At 44.7% G+C, this 25,011-nt stretch overlaps 2 protein-coding genes across 9 annotated transcripts in view; one reads left to right on the forward strand and one right to left on the reverse strand.

Annotated features, from left to right (window-relative positions):
- Positions 1-8,698, reverse strand: part of LOC121540249 (cytosolic carboxypeptidase 6-like) — a 499,145-nt gene extending 490,447 nt beyond the window's left edge. Inside the window, exons 1-2 of the mRNA XM_041848977.1 lie at positions 8,621-8,698; positions 1,806-1,928 (exon numbers count right to left, since the gene is read on the reverse strand). Of these exons, the coding sequence (XP_041704911.1) occupies positions 1,806-1,928; positions 8,621-8,663 (166 nt within the window). The 5' untranslated portion in view covers positions 8,664-8,698. The remainder of the gene's footprint in view (positions 1-1,805; positions 1,929-8,620) is intronic.
- Positions 8,699-20,921: 12,223 nt separating this feature from the next.
- LOC121540247 (ELAV-like protein 4) overlaps positions 20,922-25,011 on the forward strand; it is a 91,168-nt gene continuing 87,078 nt past the window's right edge. For 3 of the 8 annotated variants that reach the window (XM_041848969.1, XM_041848968.1, XM_041848971.1), the window contains exons 1-2: positions 22,797-23,277; positions 23,855-23,986. In XM_041848969.1, coding sequence (XP_041704903.1) covers positions 23,230-23,277; positions 23,855-23,986 — 180 coding nt within the window. In that variant the 5' untranslated portion in view covers positions 22,797-23,229. Of the gene's footprint in view, positions 20,990-22,793; positions 23,278-23,854; positions 23,987-25,011 lie in introns of those variants that run through there. The other 5 variants (XM_041848967.1, XM_041848975.2, XM_041848970.2 and 2 more) reach the window with 5 other exon arrangements.

Genomic DNA, 25,011 nt, shown 5'->3' on the forward strand with positions numbered 1-25,011 from the left:
AGGGAAATGTAAAAATAAAATTAAAAGGCTCCTGATTATTTATTCATATCAACCTCCTAAACCATATTTGTATCTAGTCTAACCTCTACTCACACCCCTTGACAGCCCACACGCATAGCTGTTTTTATCCTCATTCATAACTCTGGATCTAGCGTAACACTCACTTTAAGACATATCCTTAAATCCTCATGGCTCCCGTGATCCTTAGAAGCTCTTTGTTTATCTCTTAACTGTCAAACCTCTCACCTGTTATGTGGTGCCATGGTGTGACGGACAATAATATATATTATATTGTAGTAATACCCCTATCATCTGAATTTAATTTGATTGACAGTTCCGTTCGGTAGTTTAAGCTTACCTTTAAAAAATAGTGTCTTATAAACCTCTAATGGCTTGTTTTGCTCAGTATGACGTCTGGGAGAAAAACAGAGAATCTTCTCAGAAGTTTCAAACTATATCCAAATAACTTTTTAAAATGTAATAAACTTATAAAGTCTATCCTCTGACAACTGAGCTAAACAGCATAGAAACACAAGTTAAACTTCTCATCTCTGCACAGCCAAAAATTGGTTGCCTGTCAAGAATATGAAAGCTGTGTATCATCTGTTGAAGACCCTGAACCTAATCTCCCAGCAGAGAATGATATTGTGAATGTTCCACAGGCCCACTGATTCACTGTCACTCCAGCCCAGAGCCACTCTCTTTGCTGCCCACTTGACCTTGTCACAGGGGAAAGCACTTTATTTTCATTGCAGTGCCATTCATTTGGTTGAAAAGTGCTAAACAAAGGCCATTTACAAAGCATTCTGGAACATATTAACTTGTTTAATAGTCTTCAACCAGGACGATGGACAAGGTAAAAAAAAAATGTGTTACCCTTTTCTATAGATGATTAACCATTAAAAGCCACAATCAAAGAGATGATTTAGGCATAGTTGATGTATAGAATATTCTGCTTTTATTAATAATTGAGAACATAAAGGCAATATTTAATATAATTTTACTGCTTTGATATGATGCAATTCAAATCACAGAAACATATCTAAGAAAAAAAAAAATGTGTAACTAAAGTATATAATATAATAATAATATAATATTCCATTTAGCAGACGCTTTTATCCAAAGCGACTTACAGTCATGTGTGCATACATTTTTACGTATGGGTGGTCCCGGGGATCGAACCCACTGCCCTGGCGTTACAAGCGCCATGCTCTACCAATTGAGCTACAGAGGACTGTAAAGGAGGATCAGACAGAGAGGATCGCACTACAAAACAACCTTTTTGTGTTTAAATGGGTCTTCTTGTATATTAGTAAACAAGAAAAATTGTGGCTGAAAATGTAGTACAGGACCCAGAAATATGGTATCTGGTGATGAACGACCTGTCAACTTGCCTTGTATGAGCAGGCATAGCCTACATTAAATACATTATTTACTATAAGCCTAAGTCCCACCATCTCTTTGCCAAATACTGCCTTTTTTAAATTGAGGGACCGACTATAATGTCATAATGGATTTAGCCGGTGGTAACTTGTGGAATAGACACCGGCTGGAATGCGCTTTTAACCAATGAGCATTCAGGATTAGACCCACCCGTTGTATAATAGCTTGATAACACTGGATTTTTTTTGTGATCCAAAGTAGATTTACATAGCCTATAACTAATTAAGCTAGGTAAAATACAATTCCAAATTAGCCTAATAAGAGTAAGCCTAGTCTGTGGATATATTTACAAATATTAAGTACAAATGTATCAAATGTTGCAGTAGTAAATTCTGACATTAGACAGTACAGTTTGTACTTACCACTCTCAAAGCAAGCATCAAAGATAAGGTGGCTTTTCCGTGAAACTCCTGTGTATCCTGGTGGAGTCACCATCAGCTTGTTCACATTGCCCACTAAGGCTTCCTCTCTTCCAGCTTCACTGCCTAGGACAACCACATATCACTTGTCAAACCACTTAATCTGAACTAATATCTATTAAACACCCAATCAGTTTTAGGATATCACAAGGGGCTAAATATAATATTAAGGCTAGATATCTAAATATGACACTTTGTGCCTTGATTCCACAAAAACAAATTGAATCAGAAGTACATATGACAAGGTTTCTTCATGCATCGAATGTGGCTAGCCGAGGTTTGAAAAGTGACCATTGGTCCATGCCTGCCTTATGCATAGTAAATAAGGCATACTGTTGGCAAAGCCTTAACTGAAGTATCCTTGCAGAAATATATCTACTTGTATTAGAACAAAATAAAAACCTCAAAACAACAAAAAGGTGTGATAAATTATTTATTTTGGTGATTTCAGACATTTCACTATTGTAAACAAATGGATTGTTACTAGTTTAAACCTCACAACCACAAACAGCTAGGCCTATAGTCAGGTATAACAAGTGCTTGGCCCTGCTTTGTTGACAGGTGCTAAAGCAGGTGGTTAAATAGCCTATGCTATTTGAAGTGAACATACTGTGACGATCCCGGCTGTCTGAGTCGGGTCCTGTCTGGTGACTAGTGTTCCTGCTCGTATTCTCCAGTTTCCCGAGGGTTCGGGAACGCTCCGGGGAGCGCTCTGGTTTTCCGCACCTGCATCCCATCAGCAATCTGCACACCTGGTCCTGATCATCACCCTTCTTAGGCTCTGGCCCAACATCCAGTTCCTGCCGGATCGTTAGCCATGAACAGTATGTTTGTCAGCGTATCAGCCCTTGAGTTCTAGCGTTAGTTTTGTTGTTTTGCACCTTGTTGATTTGCTGTGTACTCACCTCCGTTTTGTTCTGTCTGCAGTCTCTCACCCGGAACCTTCACCCCACCTCTGCCTGATGGTCGGCGGCTGCCGAGCCAGTACCGACCAACCCCTGCACCCTCAACAACCCATCCACGCCACCCGCTCTGTTCCCTGGATTATTCAGCTTCACTCGGACTCTATAAATAAACACTCACCTTTGTCTCACGTACCGTGTCCTGGTCTGCTTCTGGGTTCTGGCTTAGTTAACCGTGACAGAACGATCCGGCCAGTAATGAACCCAGCGGACCTGGACTCTGTTCGCCATGCTATTACCCAGCAGGAGAAGATGTTGGGCCATCATAGCACGGTACTACAGGAGATCGCGTTGTCAGTTCGGAACCTTTCTACCGGTCTGACGGAGGTCCAGAACCAACGCAAGTGTCCGGTGGAGGATCCACTACCGGTTTCACCCATCTCGCCTGCCGCTTCTGAAGCTGTGTCCATCCGTGAGCCCAAGGTTCCGACGCCGGATAAGTATGAGGGAGAGCTGGGAAGATGCCGTTCCTTCCTTATGCAGTGTGGACTAGTGTTCGATCTACAGCCCTACTCTTATGCCACAGACAAGGCTAGGATAGCCTTTGTGATTGAGTTGCTGCGTGGTCGAGCGCTGGAGTGGGCTTCAGCCGTTTGGGAACGACAGGATCCCTGCATGGCTTCATACCAGGGGTTCACGGCCGAGATGAGGAAGCTCTTCGACCATTCCGTCCGAGGGAGGGACGCAGCTAGGCGCCTGTTTTCGCTTCGCCAAGGAACTGCAGCGTGGCCGACTTCGTGATCGAGTTCAAGACGTTGGCTGTGGAGAGTGGGTGGAACGAGGAGTCTCTGCAAGCGGCCTTTTACCAGGGTCTGTCGGAGCAGCTCAAGGATGAGTTGATCTCCTATCCGGAGCCTAGTGACCTGGACAGCTTGGTAGCTTTGTCTATTCGGGTGGATAATCGAGTCCGAGAGCGAAGGAGGGAGAAGCAATGGGTCCCGTCCAACCGATCAGCTTCTCAGGATCCAGTCGGGTCGTCAAACTGCGCGGCTCGCTAAAGTTGGGAGGACTTTTAGCGAGCCAGTTTCGACCTCTCAATACCTCTGTCAGACCCCGTTTTCCGGCTACCCTTATGAACAGGAATCAGAGCTTAGCGATTAACGCTTTTATCGATTCAGGTGCCGATGGAAGCTTTCTAGATGCCGAGTTGGTGGAACAGCTGGGGCTTTCCAAGGAGCAATTGCCGGGAAGCCATTGAAGCTACCACTCTGAACGGCAGTAGTCTGGCACGTATCACGATGAGGACTGAACCGGTTAAGATGCGGTTGTCGGGGAATCATTCTGAGATGATTTCATTCTTCATTCTGCCGTCTTCCCATGTTCCTCTGGTCCTTGGATACCCCTGGCTGAAGGAACACAATCCCACGTTCGATTGGGTGACGGGCAAGGTAACGAGTTGGAGCCTTGATTGTCATGCTAACTGTCTCAAGACTGCCTGCCCCCATTCGGTTCCCAGTCAGGTGATTGAGGCTAAACCCCCAGATTTGTCCCTGGTTCCCGAGACATATCACGATTTGGGGAAGTTTTCAGTAAGCAGAAGGCTCTGTCACTCCCTCCCCACCGACCATATGATTGTGCCATCAACCTGGTCCCTGGAGCTGTCTACCCCAAGGGAAGGTTATACAGTATCTCCCGACCTGAACGTGAGGCGTTGGAGACCTACATCAAGGAGTCCCTAGCTGCTGGTCTCGTTCGTCCCTCGTCATCACCCCTGGGGGCAGGATTCTTCTTTGTGGGTAAGAAGGATGGCTCTCTTCGACCGTGTATTGATTATCGGGGGGTTGAATGACATCACGGTCAAGAACAAGTATCCCCTGCCCTTGATGAGTTCTGCCTTCGACTCCTTACAGGGTGCTACGGTGTTCACCAAGCTAGACCTACGCAATGCGTATCACCTGGTCCGGATCAAGAGAGGGGGACGAGTGGTTGACGGGTTTCAATACACCGATGGGTCACTTCGAGTATCAGGTGATGCCGTTTGGACTGACCAATGCTCCAGCGGTATTCCAGAGTATGGTGAACGACGTCCTGAGAGATATGATCGGTCTCTTTGTGTTTGTTTACCTGGATGACATTCTGATCTTCTCGAAGGAACCTTCCGACCACGTCCAGCATGTCCGGCAGGTTCTGCAGCGATTGTTGGAGAATCGCCTGTTTGTGAAGGCCGAGAAGTGCGAGTTTCACGCCCACACGACATCCTTTCTCGGGTACATCATCTCCAGGGGAGAGATTAGGATGGACCAGGAGAAGGTTAGAGCGGTTCTGGAATGGGCCCAGCCCGGTACGAGATTGCAGCTCCAGAGATTTTTGGGGTTTGCGAATTTCTACCGCAGATTCATCCGGGATTACAGCCGTGTGGCCGCTCCGTTAACTGCCTTGACTTCCAGCATCAGGACCTTCAAGTGGAATCCGGAGGCGGATCGAGCGTTTCTGGATTTGAAGAGGCGATTCACCAACGCACCGATTCTCTCTCAACCGGACACGGCCCGTCAGTTCGTCGTTGAAGTGGACGCGTCTGATGTGGGAGTTGGCGCCATCCTGTCGCAGCGATGCTCCACGGACAGTAAACTCCATCCCTGCGCCTACTACTCGTCGCCTTTCGCCTGCGGAGAGGAATTACGATGTGGGTAACCGGGAGCTTCTCGCGGTGAAACTTGCCTTGGAGGAGTGGCGCCACTGGTTGGAGGGGCGGAGCAACCGCTTTATGGTCTGGACGGACCACAAGAATCTTGCTTACGTGCAATCGGCTAAACGTCTCAACTCCCGTCAGGCCAGGTGGGCGTTGTTTTTCGGACGATTCAAGTTTGCCCTGACGTTCCGACCTGGATCTAAGAACGGCAAGGCGGACGCCTTGTCCCGGATGTTCTCCAAGACGGAGGAGAGTGGGTCCAAGACCGAGACAATCCTCCCCCGGAACTGCGTCGTGGGAGCAGTTATGTGGAAGATTGAGGAGGAGGTGCTGGCGGCCCTTCGGACTCAGCCCGGTCCCGGTAACGGTCCACCCGGTCGGTTGTTTGTGCCTGAGTCGGTTCGTCCTGCTGTCCTCAAATGGTCCCACGCCAGCAAGATGGCTTGTCACCCTGGCGTGGCTCGGACTATGGCGTTTCTTCGCAGACGCTTTTTGGTGGCCTGCCATGGCCGAGGATACTCGGGGTTTTGTTGCTGCCTGTCCAGTGTGTGCGCAGAATAAGAGTACCAATCGGCCCAGCTCTGGACTACTTCACCCCCTTCCTATTCCCCGGCGACCATGGTCGCATCTGGCCCTGGACTTCGTCACGGGGTTGCCCGCTTCTGAGGGGAACACGGTCGTTCTGACTATCGTGGACAGATTCAGCAAGTTCGCCCACTTTGTGCCAATTGCCAAGCTTCCCTCTGCCTCGGAGACGTCCGAGATCCTGGTTAGGGAGGTTTTCAGGGTCCACGGTTTGCCCAGTGATATCGTTTCCGACCGTGGCCCTCAGTTTACCTCTGCTGTCTGGAAGTCCTTCTGTTTGGCCATTGGAGCTACGGTCAGTCTCACATCTGGTTTTCACCCCCAATCCAATGGTCAGGCGGAGAGAGCCAACCAGAAGATGGAATCAACGCTACGCTGTCTGGTCTCTTCCAACCCCACCTCCTGGGCCTCTCAGTTGCCTTGGGTTGAGTATGCCCACAATACTCTTCCTACATCTGCCACTGGGATGTCTCCCTTCCAGTGCCTGTATGGCTATCAACCCCCCTGTTTCCTTCTCAGGAGAAGGAGCTCTCAGTGCCTTCTGTGCAGGCCCATATTCGGCGTTGCCACCGGACCTGGCATCGGGCCAGAAAGGCACTCTTAGAGTTTCGGACCGGTATCAGCTCCAGGCGAATCGTCGCCGGATTCCCGCTCCCACCTATACCATCGGAGATAGGGTTTGGTTGGCCACACGGGATCTTCCGTTACGGACTGAGTCTAGGAAGTTGTTGCCGAAGTTCATTGGTCCGTTTGTGGTGGAGAAGGTGATCAATCCAGTGGCAGTTCGACTCAAACTACCGAGGACGCTCAGAGTCCATCCCACCTTTCATGTCTCCTGCCTCAAGCCTGTCTTCCTCAGTCCTCTGTTGCCTCCTCCGCCTCCTCCTCCTCCTCCTCGGATGATCGGAGGTGGTCCTGCCTACACGGTGCGTCGCATCATGGATTCCAGACGGCGGGGCCGGGGTTTCCAGTATCTCGTGGACTGGGAGGGGTATGGCCCTGAAGAGAGGAGTTGGATTCCGCGGCGACAGGTCCTAGACGCAGACCTCATCAGTGACTTCTACCGCCTCCATCCTGGCGCTCCGGGAAGTCCGCCCGGTGGCGTCTGTCGGAGGGGGGTACTGTGACGATCCCGGCTGTCTGAGTCGGGTCCTGTCTGGTGACTAGTGTTCCTGCTCGTATTCTCCAGTTTCCCGAGGGTTCGGGAACGCTCCGGGGAGCGCTCTGGTTTTCCGCACCTGCATCCCATCAGCAATCTGCACACCTGGTCCTGATCATCACCCTTCTTAGGCTCTGGCCCAACATCCAGTTCCTGCCGGATCGTTAGCCATGAACAGTATGTTTGTCAGCGTATCAGCCCTTGAGTTCTAGCGTTAGTTTTGTTGTTTTGCACCTTGTTGATTTGCTGTGTACTCACCTCCGTTTTGTTCTGTCTGCAGTCTCTCACCCGGAACCTTCACCCCACCTCTGCCTGATGGTCGGCGGCTGCCGAGCCAGTACCGGACCAACCCCTGCACCCTCAACAACCCATCCACGCCACCCGCTCTGTTCCCTGGATTATTCAGCTTCACTCGGACTCTATAAATAAACACTCACCTTTGTCTCACGTACCGTGTCCTGGTCTGCTTCTGGGTTCTGGCTTAGTTAACCGTGACACATACTGTCCATTAACAGCAGCTAATTACATTTATTACATTTACATTTTAGTCATTTAGCAGACGCTCTTATCCAGAGCGACTTACAGTTAGTGAGTGCATACATGTTCATACTGGCCCCCCGTGGGAAACGAACCCACAACCCTGGCGTTGCAAGCGCCATGCTCTACCAACTGAGATACAGGGGACTAATGCATTAATAATAATCTCACTTTATAAATCAAGTGGCACTGCTAGTGTTGCATTTAATTACAGTACAGCCTAGGTAGCTAATACCATGCCATGCCATGGATGTTACACATGATGTGGATTAGGATTTAACTCTATGAACTCAAGTCTTGTAATTGTAGACTAATTAAAAGCCGTACAATTATGTGTACCCACGACCATGCTATTACCATAGCTAGATACAGAGCGAATCGACATAGGTAGCCACTATTTCTTGCCACTGCCAGTTGCTACAACAGACATCAGGTATTTGCTAACTCTGGTCCTGGACGTCGTTCGCTGAGTACAGCAGAACGACGCCCTGGACAAGACGCCCTGGACCAGAGCTAGCTAGCTAACAATAGCTGTTAGCTAAATTCATAGCAAAACAGCAAAAACTGAATGGCAAGTAGCTAACATGTCCAGGCAGAATGTTCACGGCAAACAGTTCAATTTGCTGAACATTTTAATATTGATGATACTAACTAGTATTATTTAGCTCAGGTAGCTAAACTAGGAACGTTAGCTAGCTAGGTACAGTAACAGGTTAGCTAGCTAACAAGCTAGCTATATGTTGATGTTCACAAACGATGATGCGTCGGTCTAGGTGAGTAATGCAGCAGTCCATACTCATGCACTAACTAAATGTGCAGCAACCTGCTATGCACTCTCATATAGGTACTATAGAGGTATCTAGCTAGCACTACTGTATTTACACACCAGTGTCGACGTCTCTCATGTTCTCCTCCATCTTCCTTTCCATTTTTGCACAATACACCCGCACAGTGCACGTCTCTGGCTGAGTGTTGCCACGGCAACGCAGCGTGAGGGGGATAAGGGGATATGCATAGACTGTCTCGACAGGGACAACTCCGATATATAGTGTTTTTTCTCAAAGTTGCTGGGATGTCAAGTGCATCAAACTTATATCAGTACACTCTCAACAACCTAAGCATGACTTCTATTAGATCAAAAATAATAATAATAATAATAATAAATAAAAATGCCTCACGTATCAAAATAGCAATTCATGTTTATCTTGACTAAATTCGACACTCTCATTGCCCCCCATACAAAAACTCCTTACCTCCGCACCTTAATCACCTCCTCATATCTCTGGGTGTACTAATCCATTGGTGTGAGAGCAACCATTATGTGACCATGCTATTTTTGAAGAAGTGTTAGAGTCTGGTCAAAAGTTTTCTGAGAATATTTGTATCAGTGTCTGTTTATTCAAGTTTGACAATATTTTAAATGTTTATTTTGTTAAGTCATGCCACTGCAATGTTTTTGGTTTTTTAGTTGGTTGTTTATTCCATATAATTATGAATTAAAATACTATAAAGGACATTAACCTTCTTGTAATGGTTTAAATGTCAGCCATTTTGGTCAGGGAGTGCTGACCAGTGCTGTGATAAGATATTGTGTAAAATAATGCATTTTAAGAATGTATCTGCACTGTTTGTTATCTAGCTAGCCAGACAGTTTTAGAGTCATGATTCCATTATTTTCTCAAATTGACTGCCAATATGCCAACATTCCATTCAAACAATGCAGTCAATCCACAGCCATACACTGGCTGAAATCAGTTGATGATATGGCTTGTTAGACAAGTTGTAAATGCAACAAAGTTGTTTCAATGTAGTTTTGACGTCTATTGCTTGATCATGATGCCATACTGATTGGTTTATTTTGACGTCTATTGCTTGATCCATATTGAAGAGTTATTTTCACTGTCACTGAATCATTTTATGAATTAATACTGCAATGAAATTGTGTAACCAAGTAAGACGTTTCTGGACTCAGATTGCCTTGACTCCTTTTAAGTTAATTGGGTATAAGAAATTAGTTATTCAAGACCATGTACTAGCCAAGAGTGGTGAAGGGCACACAAATAGAATAATGGTGTTTGACATTTAAATGTAGTTAAATAACTTTGTGAACTGTTTAAAGTAAGAACACAGTTTAAAGTAATATAGATTTTTCTGCATAAGTAAAATCAGGATTATGTCTCTACTGCCATTTATTCCAATTACACTGGTTTGGATTTCTTCCTGACCAATATGGCTGCCATTTCACCCCATTTTGAAACTTTGAGGGTTTATGACATAGCCTCTCTAGTTACAGTTGAAGTCAGAGGTTTACATACACCTTAGCCAAATACATTTAAACTCAGTTTTTCACAATTCCTGACATTTAATCCTTGTAAACATTCCCTGTTTTAGGTCAATTAGGATCACCATTTTATTTTAAGAATGTGAAATGTCAGAATAATAGTAGAGAGAATGATTTATTTCAGCTTTTATTTCTTTCATCACATTCCCAGTGGGTCAGAAGTTTACATACACTCAATTAGTATTTGGTAGCATTGCTTTTAAATCGTTTAACTTGGGTCAAACATTTTGAGTAGCCTTCTTCAAGCTTCCCACAATAAGTTGGATGAATTTTGGCCCATTCCTCCTGACAGAGCTGGTGTAACTGAGTCAGCTTTGTAGGCCTCCTTGTTCGTACACGTTTTTTTCAGTTCTGCCCACACATTTTCTATAGGATTGAGGTCAGGGCTTTGTGATGGCCACTCCAATACCTTTACTTTGTTGTTCTTAAGCCATTTTGCCACAACTTTGGAAGTATGCTTGGGGTCATTGTCCATTTGGAAGACCCATTTGCGACCAAGCTTTAACTTCCTGACTGATGTCTTGAGATGTTGCTTCAATATATCCACATAATTTTCCTTCCTCATGATGCCATCTATTTTGTGAAGTGCACCAGTCCCTCCTGCAGCATCTTCACAAGGTCCTTTGTTGTTGTTCTGGGGTTGATTTGCACTTTTCGCACCAAAGTACGTTCATCTCTAGGAGACAGAACGCATCTCCTTCCTGAGTGGTATGACGGCTGCGTGGTCCCATGGTGTTTATACTTGCGTACTATTGTTTGTACAGATGAACGTGGTACCTTCAGGCGTTTGGAAATTGCTCCCAAAGATGGACCAGACTTGTGGAGGTCTACACATTTTTTTCTGAGGTCTTGGCTGATTTCTTTTGATTTTCCCATGATGTCAAGCAAAGAGGCACTGAGTTTGAAGGTAGGCCTTGAAATACATCTACAGGTACACCTCCAATTGACTCAAATTATGTCAATTAGCCTATCAGAAGCTTCTAAAGCCATGACTTAATTTTCTGGAATTTTCCATGCTGTTTAAAGGCACAGTCAACTTAGTGCATGTAAACTTCTGACCAACTGGGATTGTGATACAGTGAATTATAAGTGAAATAATCTGTCTGTAAACAATTGTTGGAAAAATTACTTGTGTCATGCACAAAGTAGATGTCCTAACCGACTTGCCAAAACTATAGTTTGTTAACAAGAAATTTGTGGAGTGGTTGAAAAACGAGTTTTAATGACTCCAACCTAAGTGTATGTAAACTTCCGACTTAAAAGTTAAACAATTTAAAGGCAATGCTACCAAATACCAATTGAGTGTATGTAAACTGACCCACTGGGAATGTGATGAAAGAAATAAAAGCTGAAATAAATCATTCTCTCTACTAGTATTCTGACATTTCACATTCTTAAAATAAAGTGATGATCCTAACTGACCTAAGACAGGGAATTTTTACAAGGATTAAATGTCAGGAATTGTGATAAACTGAGTTTAAATGTATTTGGCTAAGGTGTATGTAAACTTCCGACTTCAACTGTATAACTCCTCACCTCTCCACCTGATAGCTGATGTGTGGTGAGCGTTCTGGCACAAAATGGTCGCTGTGCATCACCCAAGGGGGTGCCGCACATTTATGGTGGACGAGGTGAGTGCCCCGCTACTATGCAAAGCGCTTTGAGTACCTCACTTGGTAGACAAACGCTATATAAATCCAATCTATTATTATTATTATTATTATTAGCTGTGTCAAATTAATGGCCATATGACTCCAGAGCAAGAGACATATAGACTTTCTGTTGCTACTTTTCAGGTTATAAGCTTTGTGTAACAGGAGAAACTGAATAAGGCTGGGAGGAGGGAAAGGATTTTTCTCCCTGTGATGATGTTTAATGGCAAGCTACAGGCAGCTGAACAGCTAGGATGGCATGATTATTTCTTAATGATAAAGAACTGCTGTGCAATATTTCCTTAAAATAGAAAATTGAATAACTGTCCTTCATGGTATGTCATCCCTTAACTCTAGCCAATTAATGGGCTCCATGGTGCTGGATTTATTTTTGGACTGATGTTCAATGAAATTACTATGAGACAAGAAACAAAATTATGTGTTAAACATTAAACGTTTCTAGTCTTTACTGTTCCATTTGTAGACCTACAAATCGATTAAATAAATACCAATTCTCACCCATCTACACACAATACACCATAATGACAAAGTGAAACCATCTTTTTTGAATTTTTTGCAAATTGATTGGAAATATAATACAGAAATATCTCATTACATAAGTAATCACACCCCTGAGTCAATACATGTTAGAATCACCTTTGGCAGCGATTACGGCTGTGAGTCTTTCTGGGTAAATCTCTAAGAGATTTGCACACCTGGATTGTACAATATTTGCACTTTTTTTATTTTTTTTATTCTTCAAGCTCTGTCAAGTTGGTTGTTGATCATTGCTAGACAGACATTTTCAAGTCCTGCCATAGATTTTCAAGACGATTTAAGTCAAAACTGTAACTAGGCCTCTCAGGAACATTCAATGTAATCTTGGTAAGCAACTCCAGTGTAGATTTGACCTTGTGTTTTAGGTTGTCCTGCTGAAAGGTGAATTTGTCTCCCAGCGTCTGTTGGAAAGCAGATTGAACCAGGTTTTTCTCTAGGATTTTGCCTGTGCTTAGCTCTATTCCGTTTCTTTTTATCCTAACAAAAACCTCCCTAGTCCTTGCCGATGACAAGCATACCCATAACACAACCGTGCTTGAAAGAGTGGTACTCATTGATATGTTGTGTTTGCCCCAAACATAACGCTTTGTATTCAGGACATAAAGTTAATTTCTTTGCCAAATGTTTTGCAGTTTCACTTTAGTACCTTATTGCAAACAGGATGCATGTTGTGGAATTATGGAATTTTATTCTGTACAAGCGTCCTTCTTTTCACTTTGTCATTTAGTTTAGTATTGTGGAGTAACTACAGTGTTTTCAGTTTTCTCATATCACAGCCATTAAACTATGTAACTGTTTTAAAATCACCATTGGCCTCATGGTATAATCCCTGAGCGGTTTCCTTCCTCTCCGGCAACTGAATTAGGATAGACGCGTGTGTCTTTGTAGTGACTGGGTGTATTGATACACCATCCAAAGTGTATTTAATAACTTCACCATGCTCAAAGGCATATTCAATGTCTGTTTTTTTCCCCCATCAACCAATAGGTGCCCTTCTTTGCAAGGCATTGAGAAACCTCCCTCGTCTTTGTGGTTGAATCTGTGTTTGAAATTCACTGCTCGACTTAAGGACCTTACAGACAATTGTATGTGTGGGGTACTGTGACGAGTACTGAGGATACGAAGAGGCAGGACGCAGACGCAGGAACCAACAATGTAAAGGTTTACTTAACACTGAGCAAGAGAACAACAAAGAGTGAGTCCACGACAAGACACTAACAATCACACACTGAACAGTCCAGGGCTAAATAGGGATGGTGATGAGATGATGAGGTGCAGGTGCGCTGGAGTTGATTAGGGTGCGTTGGGTTTCCATTCCGGTGTTGCCGAGGTGGTGCGCTCAGACCGGTGGCTCAGTAGACCGGCAAATCAGCACACCGGAGGGGAGCAACGGGAGGAGACGTGAGAGAGAGATTTTTCGAGAAAAAGGCACAGGGATACATTTTCTCTGGCTTACCTTGCCACTGGGAGAGGACCCCACCCACACCCTCCTCAGATGCGTCCACCTCCAGGATGAAAGGACGAGCTGGATCTGGGTGTTTTAGGAGGGGCGCTGTGGTGAACCTCTCCTTCAGCCTCTTGAAGGCAGCGTCAGCCTCAGGGTTCCAGGCCAGCTTCTGAGGCCCCCCCTTAAGGAGAGAGGTGAGCGGGGCGGCTATGGAGCTGAAGGACCTGATGAAACGCCGGTAGAAATTTGCGAAGCCCAGGAAGCTCTGTAGGCCCTTGATGGTGGTGGGAACTGGCCCTGACCTGACGGCGTCCATCTTCGCCCTTTCCATGAACACCCCCTGAGGACTGAACCTGTATCCTAGGAAGGAGATGGCCTGTTGGTGGAATTCACATTTCTCCCCCTTCATGCAGCCGAGTAGATCAGTATATCATCGATGTACACCACCACCTGTCTACTCAGCATGTCTCGGAACACGTCATTGACGAAGGACTGGAACATGGAAGGTGCGTTGGTGAGGCCGTAGGGCATGACGCAGTATTCATAGTGGCCTGAGGTAGTGCTGAGTGCCGTCTTCCACTCGTCTCCTTCCCGGATTCGGATCAGGTTGTAGGCACTCCTCAGGTCCAACTTGGTAAAGTACCGGGCCACTCGCAGCTGCTCAATGGCCGACGGAACCAGAGGGAGGGGGTACCGGTACTTGACGTGGAACAACAAACCACCGGCAGGCAGGTCCACCGGCATGAGGCGGACCAGGCTGTGATCCTCTTGGTGATCCAATTGATGGTGGGGTTGTGTAGTCTGAGCCAGGGCAATCCAAAGACGATCCGGTGAAGGGGTCACGTGACGATGTGGAAGGACAGCTCCGGTAGTGTGGGAATGGTGATGGTGATGGGGAGAGTGACGTGCGTAATGGTGCTTGATCCAAGTGGTTTATTGTCCATCGAGGTGACGTGTAGCGGAGATGGCAGTGGCATGGTGGGAAACCCCCATTCAGAGACCAGCTCCTTATTTATAAGGTTCCCCGCTGATCCGGAATCTATCATTGCCGTGGAAAGCAAAGAGAAGGAAGAACCATTCACCGTTAGGGAACTAAAAACAATGGTTTGGTGACAGGTGATGACGGAACACTCACAGAGCGGCAACGGGAGTCATACCGCCTAGATAAGGAGCCGCCAGGAGATCTGTGGTCCGTGGTGGTGTAGGGGGTGCTGCCCACCTCCATGGGTGAGGACTCGGAGGCAGGGCGGCTTCCAAAGCTCAGATGGGGTGAGCGTCGAGGCTCCGGGAGGTGTTGGGAACGCCGTCGGTCTCTCTCTCTCTTCAAGATGAATGGACGTGGCGATGAGGGTATCAAGGTCCATCTCGTCGTCCCGACATGCGAGTTCCGTCGTAATGTCCTCCCGTAAGCCTCTCCTGAAGGCCGTGCACAGAGCACGCTCATTCCAGCCGGAAGACGCCGCCACCGTGCGAAAGCTCAGGGCGTACTCGCACACGGCCCACTCTCCCTGTTGTAGCCGGAGTAGATGCTCACCCCCGTCCTTTCCCTCCGTGGGATGATCGAACACCGCCCTGAACCGAGCGAGGAAGGTGGAGTAGGGAAGTGCCGCACCCTCACTTCCTTCACAGACTGCCGTGGCCCAATCCAGCACCTTTCCCTTCAGTAGAGAAATCACCAGCGCTATCCTGGCTTGGTCCGATGGAGATGCCCCATGATGAGATGATGAGGTGCAGTTGCGCTGGAGGTGATTAGGGTGCATTGGGTTTCCATTCCGGTGTTGCCGAGGTGGTGCGCTCAGACCGGTGGCTCAGTAGACCGGCGAATCAGAGCGCCGGAGGGGAGCAACGGGAGGAGACGTGACAGGTACAGAGATGAGGTAGTGATTTTTTCCACTTTGACATTATGGGGTATTGTGTGTAGGCCAGTGACACAAAATCTTAATTTAATCCATTTTAAATTCAGGCTGTCACACAACAAAATGTGGAAAAAGTCAAGGGGGTGTGAATGGTTTGTTTAACTTTGCAATCATTGGTTTTTGCGTCATTCTGTTTCCGTGGAATTGCCCAGATCATCAACTTGGATGTGTCTACCTGGGATAAGGTTTGTATATCTCTGGACTCATCTCAGTGGTATCAAAGTTTTAGAGGATGATGATGAAGCCCAGGAACTCCTGACAATACATCTCCACATCTGCACATCTGTAATCTTTCATCAAGTTTGCAGACTGAAAATATCATTTAATGAACACATCAATCATCGAAAACAAAATTAAAGTACAGTCCAGTCCATGATCCTCAGATCATCCTCCTCAAATTATATTTTCAAAACTCTCTTTTCACTGTTACAATTTTAAAATATTTGTATTTATAGCATGACTGAAATGATTTTTAAAAAAATCCATACTGTTTTCATGGCTACTTTTCTTAGAGATAGCTTCTAGTCTTGTCTTTTCAGATGGAACTCTGCATGTGTTTTCATGTGCAGTATTGGAACAGGGAAACCCTTTTTAGTTTGACCATGTAGGCATATAAAGCACCATCAACGAAAAGGAAGTCATGCAAAATCAAAAGGCAGGACATGGGGGATTGGAAAGAACAGGCAGCATGAAGACAGTCACTATGGCGACAGCAATCAAGAGACTCTTGGGACTGAGCAGGTCAGAGAAGAGGGCTTGAGAGGCAGCTGACAGAGAAATCAACCCTCAGACTGGATGATTCAAGTGACAGCTCATCCCAGAGTACAGGAAGCCTGGCTGTCCCCACAGAGACTGTTTTGAGAAGGGTCGTTCCACCTCAAAAAGCACAAGAAAGAGGATTTTGACACCCACCATCTCAGATTGTTCTGAAATTGTTTCTGTAGTTAGTAACAGATACGATTAGTATTCCTGAAACATTACTTTGTTGAAACATAATTTTATCTCTGAGAAATTAAGCTAATTGATTGCACCCCAATTGGGCATTTTAATTTATGGGATTTCAGATAATATTCAATAAATATAGTACCTAGCATCCGATTTGGACCAAACTTCTTCCTACCAATGAGTTAGACAGGATAAATTAAAAAGCCACCCACGGGACACCCCACACCCCATGCCATTCCCACCCCAACAACCAGTGTACAGTATCAGTCCCGTGTAGCTCAGTTGGTAGAGCATGGCGTTTGCAACGCCAGGGTTGTGGGTTCGATTCCCATGGGGGGCCAGTATGAAAAAGGTATGCACTCACTAACTGTAAGTCGATCTGGATAAGAGCGTGTGCTAAATATGGAAAATGTATCTAGTTCTTCAATGTTTAAGAGGTGCCCTACGCTAACTGCTGTTTTCAGCTCTCGCCATAGGTTTTGGATGTGATTCAGATCTGGACTCTTCGCTGGCCACTCCAGAACTCTCCAGCGCCTCTTCTTGTGCCATTCCTGTGTGCTTTTGATGTGTGTTTGGGCGTGTTGTGCTGCTGGAAGACCAACAACCTTCAACAGAGACCCCGTTTTTGGACACTTTGTTGAACATTGCACTCCAAAAAACCTTGACTAACTACTGATTTCATGATGTCTTGCATACATTCCATGTCCCCAGTACAATGGGCAGCAAAGCAACCTATGGCGAGATCTGTAAACAGCAATTGGTGGAGGGCACCCCTCAAACATTGAAAAATGTGTGCAGTTTGGCCAATTTGCCAGTAGAAAGGTGCAGCAAGCTCATTGATGGCTACAAGAAGCATTTGAATGCAGTTATCTTTGACAAAGGCTGTGCAAGCAAGTACTAGCTCCAGGGTGTCAATAATTTTGTCCATGCCATTCGTCTTTATTTTCTCAATTAAAATAGTAAACTTAAGTTTACAAAAATAAAATTGGTTCTGCAATGTTGAAAATCCAATTACAACGTGTGGAGACAGAACGTTTTCTTTTTATTTAAACTTATTTTAGAAGAAATAGGGAATTATTTAAGAAAATTGTGCCAATATATTTGCCTACAACTGTATGTACTGTGATCAGTTACATTTACCATTAAACCCAACCAAACCCAATACCATTAAAATTACAAAACACTATACAGTGTGTGTTTGGGACTTTTACCATTACACACCATTAGAGACCATAACATTGAAACCATTAGAACTGCTGTTGCCTAATGGTTTGCTTGTTCACCAGGAATGGTCTAACAGTAACTAATCAATACCTTTTTTGAAGGGAATAAACCACACACAAAGGTCTGTTTCCTGGAAGTAAAAGAGGACAAACTGAATTGCTTTCATGGAGGACTGGCTTGAATTGTAAGGATGACCACACAATTATTTTTTTATCATGAGCCAAATCCTTTTTTTCTTAACCCAAAGTTGCAAAGGAAATGTTGTGATCTATTTAATAAATACAAGAGACCAGCAAAATGAATAAAAGAGTATGTGCTGACCAGCTGTCAAGTGTCTACACTGACATTATGAACCTATCCCTGACCCGGTCTGTAATACCAACTTGTTTCAAGCAGACCACCATAGTCCCCGTGCCCAAGAACACTAAGGTAACCTGCCTAAATGACTATCAGCCCGTATCACTCACACCTATAGCCATGAAATGCTTTGAAAGGCTGGTCATGGCTCACATCAACACCATCATCCCAAACACCCTGGACCCACTCCAATTCGCGTATCGCCCCAACAGATCCACAGACGATGCAATCTCAATTGTACTACACACTGCCCTTTCCCACTTGGACAAAAATAGCAGTTAGAATGCTGTTCATTGACTACAGCTCAGCGTTCAACACCATAGTGCCCTGGGACTGAACACCTTCCTCTGCAACTGGAGCCTGGAATTCCTGACGGGCCGCCCCCCAGGCAGTGAGGGCTTGCTGACCATCAACACGGGGGCCCATCAGGGGTGTGTGCTTATTCCCCTCCTGTACTCCCTGTTCACCCACAACTGTGTGGCTGCGCACGACTCCAACACCAATATCAAGTTTGCTGACGACAAGACGGTGGTAGGGCTGATCACAGACGAAGATGAGGCAGCCTATAGGGAGGTCAGAGACCTGGTGCCAGGACAACAACCTCTCCCTCAACGTCAGCAAGATAAAGGAGCTGATCGTGGACAACAGGAAATGGAGGGTCGAGCGCGCCCCCATCCACATCGATGTAGTGGAGCGGGTCTCGAGTTTCAAGTTCCTTGGTGTCCACATCACCAAGGAATGAACATGGTCCACACACACCAACACAGTTGTGAAGAGGGCACCACGCACCTCTTCCCCCTCGGGAGGCTGAAAAGATTTGGCATGGGCCCTCAGATCCTCAAGAAAACGTCTACAGCTGCACCATTGAATGCATCTTGACTGGCTGCATCACCGCTTGGTACGGCAACTGCAAGGCACCCGACCGCAAGGCGCTACAGAGGGTGGTGAGTAGCAGTGTGCCGAGTACTCAGACAAAATGAGTATCGTAATGGATATGGAGAAGTATTCTAATACGATTATGACACAAGTATGTTTTGTAATTATCCATGATCGGTAAAAAAAGAAATGTTCAGCTGCCAGCACGCACCTCTCTTTCACTCAAACAGTGTGAAGCGCTTTGTGCTCTAAACAACTATTGGCCAGTTCTTCTGTCTGTAAAGAAACGGGTGGGGTTATCGGTTGAGCCTGCTGCAACAATTGGATTAGAACAAGCCGCTCTCCCTCTGCTCTCAATTCCCCATTTTCTGTTTCACTCACTCACAGTTACTCGTCTCAGCGCTCAAGTCTCCCCTTCTCTACATTTGATTTGAAGAGTGTGGCGCTATAGCATAAACAGTGGCATCTAATGAGCAAAACCTGGTACTTTCACACTACTTTATGGTAAATAATGCAAGCGACTTCAATTACTAATTTCTCTGAATGAAGGAAAATAACCATTACCAGATTCATACATTACATAGTATGGAGAAGCAATATTCCAAGCCGCAGCTTCATACTAGTTGTCAAACATAGAGAACTGATACTTTATACTGGTTGTTGGGGTGGGATTGTTGAGAGCTTCAAGTTGAGACCTTCAAGTTCCTTGGTGTCCACTTCACCAACAAACTATCATGGTCCAAACACACCAAGACAGTCGTGAAGAGGGCACGACAAAGCCTATTCCCCCTCAGGAGACTGAAAAGATTTGGCATGGGTCCTCAGATCCTCAAAAGTTCTACAGCTGCACCATCGAGAGCATCCTAACTGGTTGCATCACTGCCTGGTATGGCAACTGCTCGGCCTCCGACCGCAAGGCACTACAGAGGGTAGTGCGTACGGCCCAGTACATCACTGGGGCCAAGCTTCCTGCCATCCAGGACCTCTATACCAGGCGCTGTCAGAGGAAGGCCCTAGAAATTGTCAAAGACTCCAGCCACCCTAGTCATAGACTGTTCTCTCTGCTACCGCACGTCAAGCGTTACCGGAGCGCCACGTCTAGGTCCAAAAGGCTTCTTAACAGCTTCTACCCCCAAGCCATAAGACTCCTGAACAGCTAATCATGGCTACCCAGACTATTTGCATTGTTGGTTAAGGGCTTGTAAGTAAGCATTTCACTGTAAGGTCTACACCTGTAGTATTCGGTGCATGTGACAAATACAATTTTATTTTATTTGATTGGCATGGGATGTGGGGGGTCAGTGGGTGGCTTTTGACCATTTTCTGTTATTCCTCATGTCTTACTCATTGGCAGGAATAAGCTTGGTCCAAATTGGATATTGGGTACTATATTTATTGAGTATTATCTGAATCCTATCAATTAAAATTGTCAATTTGGGTGCAATCAATCAGCTTAATTTCTCCAAGATTAATTTAAATTTCAACAAAATAATCTAACTACAGAAATAATTTCAGAACAATCTGAGATGGTGGGTGTCATGGCTTGCTGAAATGACATGGAATGACTCAGAAGCCAGTAGTTGAAACTAGTAGTTGTAATATTCACTGATAGTGCTGTATGGTCTCACTTGTTCTCTATGTGAGTAAGATTTCAGCCATATTCTCACTCTCTCTAACTATCGTTTACATATCCATGCACATATGCACATAATCACACGTTCAAATACACATCATTAACAGCATTAGGGGAGAATTGAAGTGACTCTATCTCGCCTCTCTGCTTGCAGTGACTCTCTCCTCTCTGCTGGCTGTGGTCCATACCAGCAGATGGTCCAGTGTCAATAGGTTGCTATTAACTGGCCACAGTCCTCTCCTGGGGCCAGGAGAAAAAGCACATACAGTGTACTGGAGACAAAGACAAGCCATGCTGCTTGTGGAGGTACTGATACTTTTACCTTTTTACTGTATTTTAAGATGATGAAGTCACACCAAGCTGATGAACGGTATCATCACACAGTTTATTATATTCTGTAGAAATACTGTACATATACAGGAAACTATAGGAAAATAACATGATGTGATGCAGACAATAATGTGATAATGATCAAACATCTGACCTTGACCTTTGACCATTGATTTGACCTGGCTATTTCCCACATGTCATGCTGAAAAGGCATGCACTGCCGGCTGTGTGCCAGGAAATGCCCTTGTCCAGAGCAAAGGATCACAATTTCAAACTCTCCAGAAAAGTGTTTAAAAGTTTAAAAACGGGCAAAATTAATATTTATTGAAAAGGATCTCATGTAGTTTCTTGCAAAAGCCCTCTCTGACTTTAAGGAATATTTATCTCAAAACCGTGATTCCTAAAAAATGTTTTGGTTAACTCAGATTTGTCTCAAATCTTAAATTAATCAGAAATGAGGAGGGTCAGTTATACCATCTCCTGATTACATGTACTGCAACAAGACTCATGGTCCCTAAAGTCCTCTACTTTTGATAGATTTAAACAAACATTATTGATATCACCATAGTCACAACCATAACCTGTCAACTCCATCTCCCTTATAGATTAAGATAGAATATGACTTTTAGTTCAAATATGTTCATTTTAATTCGTTTTTATAGTCATAAAGCAACTGAGGAAAAACTAAATTGCTACTTTGTATACCACTTGAGTAAAGAAGAAAAATATACGATTTGTCAACTCCGTAAAACGTAAACTCGTCAGAGTGCTGAAAGATCTTATAGAATGGTTATGTTTTTGTTTAGGATTGTCAAATGAACCATTTTCCATATTTTACCAATGTTTGTATTGAACTTTTACTTTTAGAGGCAAGAATATGTCTGTTTTGAGTAACTGTTATCATCTCCGTAAGTGATTGTTAACCCCCTTAAGATTGTTTTTTTTGTAAATGTTCTGAAAAATATGTTCATCACTGTTCTGCAATAATTGCTTAAACTATTGAAATATGTGCTGTGGTAGACATGCCAAAATGCTAATGAAATTAGCCCTGGAGAATTATATAGTGGTATAAAACAAAACAAAAATAAGTTTGGAGATTTGTATTGCATATGTAATTAATCTAATGTTAGAATTAAACAATCAAGGCCTTTAAACAGTTGTTGGATAGTAAATGTAAAAATGAAATGTATTTTATGGTGTCTGACGGAGTTGACTTAAATCTACTTAGTTGCATTTTATGATAAACATTTTTTTTTAAAGAGGTTGTTCCTTTACATGGTGAGATAGCTGATATGTTGGTCGATAAAAATATATATTTCAAATTTGGTTAATATTAAGACAAATATTTGTGGAGAAAAAGTTGGAATTGCCCCTTCTTTCAAGAATCCTGTAATTTATGATGGTGCTCCATCATCCTACTACTAAGTACTCCTATTGAGATGAAGACTGGGCAGAAAAAGAGAAGGAATGAGCCTGATCCCTGTGTCTCATGTCTTATATACATAGAGAAAGAGGAGATGGGAAACACAGAGAAAGCAGGGAGAACAGGCAGCTGTTGTTGTTAGAACAGTCTTCCCACCTTGTGGTAGCACAGTGAACTGTAGTCGCCTGCATGAGAGTGTGAGCGAGTAAGTTGGGAGAGAGTGACACAGAGAGAGATGGAATGAGAGTGCGAGAGAGAGAGAGAAAGGGTGAGAGAGAGAGAGAGAGAGAGAGAGAGAGAGAGAGAGAGAGAGAGAGAGAGAGAGAGAGAGAGAGAGAGAGCGAGAGAGAGAGAGAGAGAGAGAGAGAGAGGGAGTTTAAACCAAGAGCTATGTTTTGGGACAAGCTAATCTGCCAGAGAGCAGTGTGAGGATCGGAGCGCATTGTGTGAGCGAGTGTGCGGGGGACAGATAAGGGAACAAGCCCGCCAGCCTGACTGCTTGTTTTAATGTGCTGACTCTGGGGAGATAAAAAAAATTGACTCTTCAGTTGTGTGCCGAGACCCTGGGCACAAGCTCCACATCCACCAGAGGTGTACCAAAACAGGGGGAAAAGGGGACAAAAATCTGACACAAAAGAAATTATAGAGGATTTTTTCCTATTTTTTAATTGATTAATTTTTTCTTTCTTTTTTCCTGGGACTGACTCTCATTTCCAGTAGAAAGAGGGAGAAAATCACTGAAAGGGAACCCTTAGAAAATAAGAAAAGGACGAGAAAAAGCATTGACTACAAGATGTTCGAAATCAGCCGAACACTCAACGCTGCTTTGTTGAGCAATGAGGTAAAGACAAATTGGTTTCGTTTTTTCTCACCTCCCCAGTGTATGTGCTGCCTACCATTCTGTCTTGTGTATTATTGTGTGTGTACATTTCTGTGTAAAGTGTAAAGACGCAGGGTTGATTCATGACCAGAGCTTAGCGTATTAGCCAAGCTCGATGGTTGCTAGTAGAAAAAGGATCACTACGCTTCTCACTCATTCTTGCTTGCAGTAACAAATGGAAGGCTAGGCGGCTGGCTGATTTATGTGACAACTGTTTTATTTCCCCTAATTTCCCCAAAGCAAGGTGGCTATCATTGCTAAGCTTGCTTGAGGAATCGCCGATCATGTGTGTGTGTGCATATGTGTGTGAGCGTGTGATTGTGTGTCTGTGCCTGTGTGTCTGCATGTCTGAGTGTGTGTGATTGTGTGTGTGCATAGTGTACTGTGATTTCCCTCTGCCTCCTCTTCCTCTCTCCCCCTCACTCCCGCTGTCCTTTGCCATTCTGTTTCTGTCCTTCCTACTTTCCTGTTTCTGCTCTTCCTTCCTCTCCCTCTCCCCCTCTCTCTATCTGTGTGTGAGCGTGCACTCTGTGAGCAGCATCTCAAGATGATGGTGAGGTACCCCCAGCTCTCGGGACTAGCCACTGCTGACGGCTCCGTCCCTGAGAGGCTCTCGCCGCTATTTCCCAGGGATCTCCCATCCACCCAGATGGGGTCCAGGTCACTTTTGGTAAGAGGATAGACAGAAATATCTCCATCTCTTAAAACACAAACAGGAGAAAAAATGACAGAGAGAGAGCGAGAAAGAGAGATAGAGAGAGAGAGAGAGAGAGAGAGAGAGAGAGAGAGAGAGAGAGAGAGAGAGAGAGCAGTAAATAATAGATCCGTTTAGGAAGATGACTGTATCCCCAGGAATTGTATTAGCAGCTATTAACATGCTTATGTGTGTTCAATTACATCCGCCTACTCTGCCTTAACCCTCTGTCAATCAGTCCGTTATCTTGGGAGTAAGAGCGGCAGAGTGCATGTGCAGTGTGTATGAATTCAGTGTAGCAGGCTCACTGCATGCATAGTTTGCCAATGCCTGCATCTTTATGTGCATTTTCTATGTGTGTGTGTGTGTGTGTGTGTGTGTGTGTGTGTGTGTGTGTGTGTGTGTGTGTGTGTGTATGTGTGTGTGTGTGTGTGTGTGTGTGTGTGTGTGTGTGTGTGTGTGTGTGTGTGTGTGTGTGTGTGTGTGTGTGTGTGTGTGTGTGTGTGTGTGTGTGTGTGTGTGTGTGTGTGTGTGTGTGTGTGTGTGTGTGTGTGTGTGTGTGTGTGTGTGTGTGTGTGTGCGCGCGCTTATGGCTTTATGTGTTGTATGTGCATGAAAATAATGTTACCTCAATATTTATAAACAATGTATTTTTAAACTACATTTGAATCTGAAACAGAGACTAAATTAGAATATGGAAAGTAGTATGTAATATGGTGTCAGGTAATCGTTTTTCATTGAAAAGTGTGGGGTTGGGTACATTCACCATCTTGACACTCGTAACTGGCAGATGTGATGTGCGGCAACTTAGAAATACAGGGCTACTGCAATACACTGAAACCTTGCCACAATGATGAAATACTGTAAGACATTGATGTTACCTTTAATGCCTGATGCTCTGTATGGAGAGAATATAGAAGTATGGATATAGTGTAGTTTATTTGTTTAACATTTTGACATTTTTCTACATAAGAGATTTGTTTAGACATGATACTGATCTG

This window comes from Coregonus clupeaformis, chromosome 26 (genome assembly GCF_020615455.1).
Source record: "Coregonus clupeaformis isolate EN_2021a chromosome 26, ASM2061545v1, whole genome shotgun sequence".
Lineage (NCBI taxonomy): Eukaryota > Metazoa > Chordata > Actinopteri > Salmoniformes > Salmonidae > Coregonus > Coregonus clupeaformis.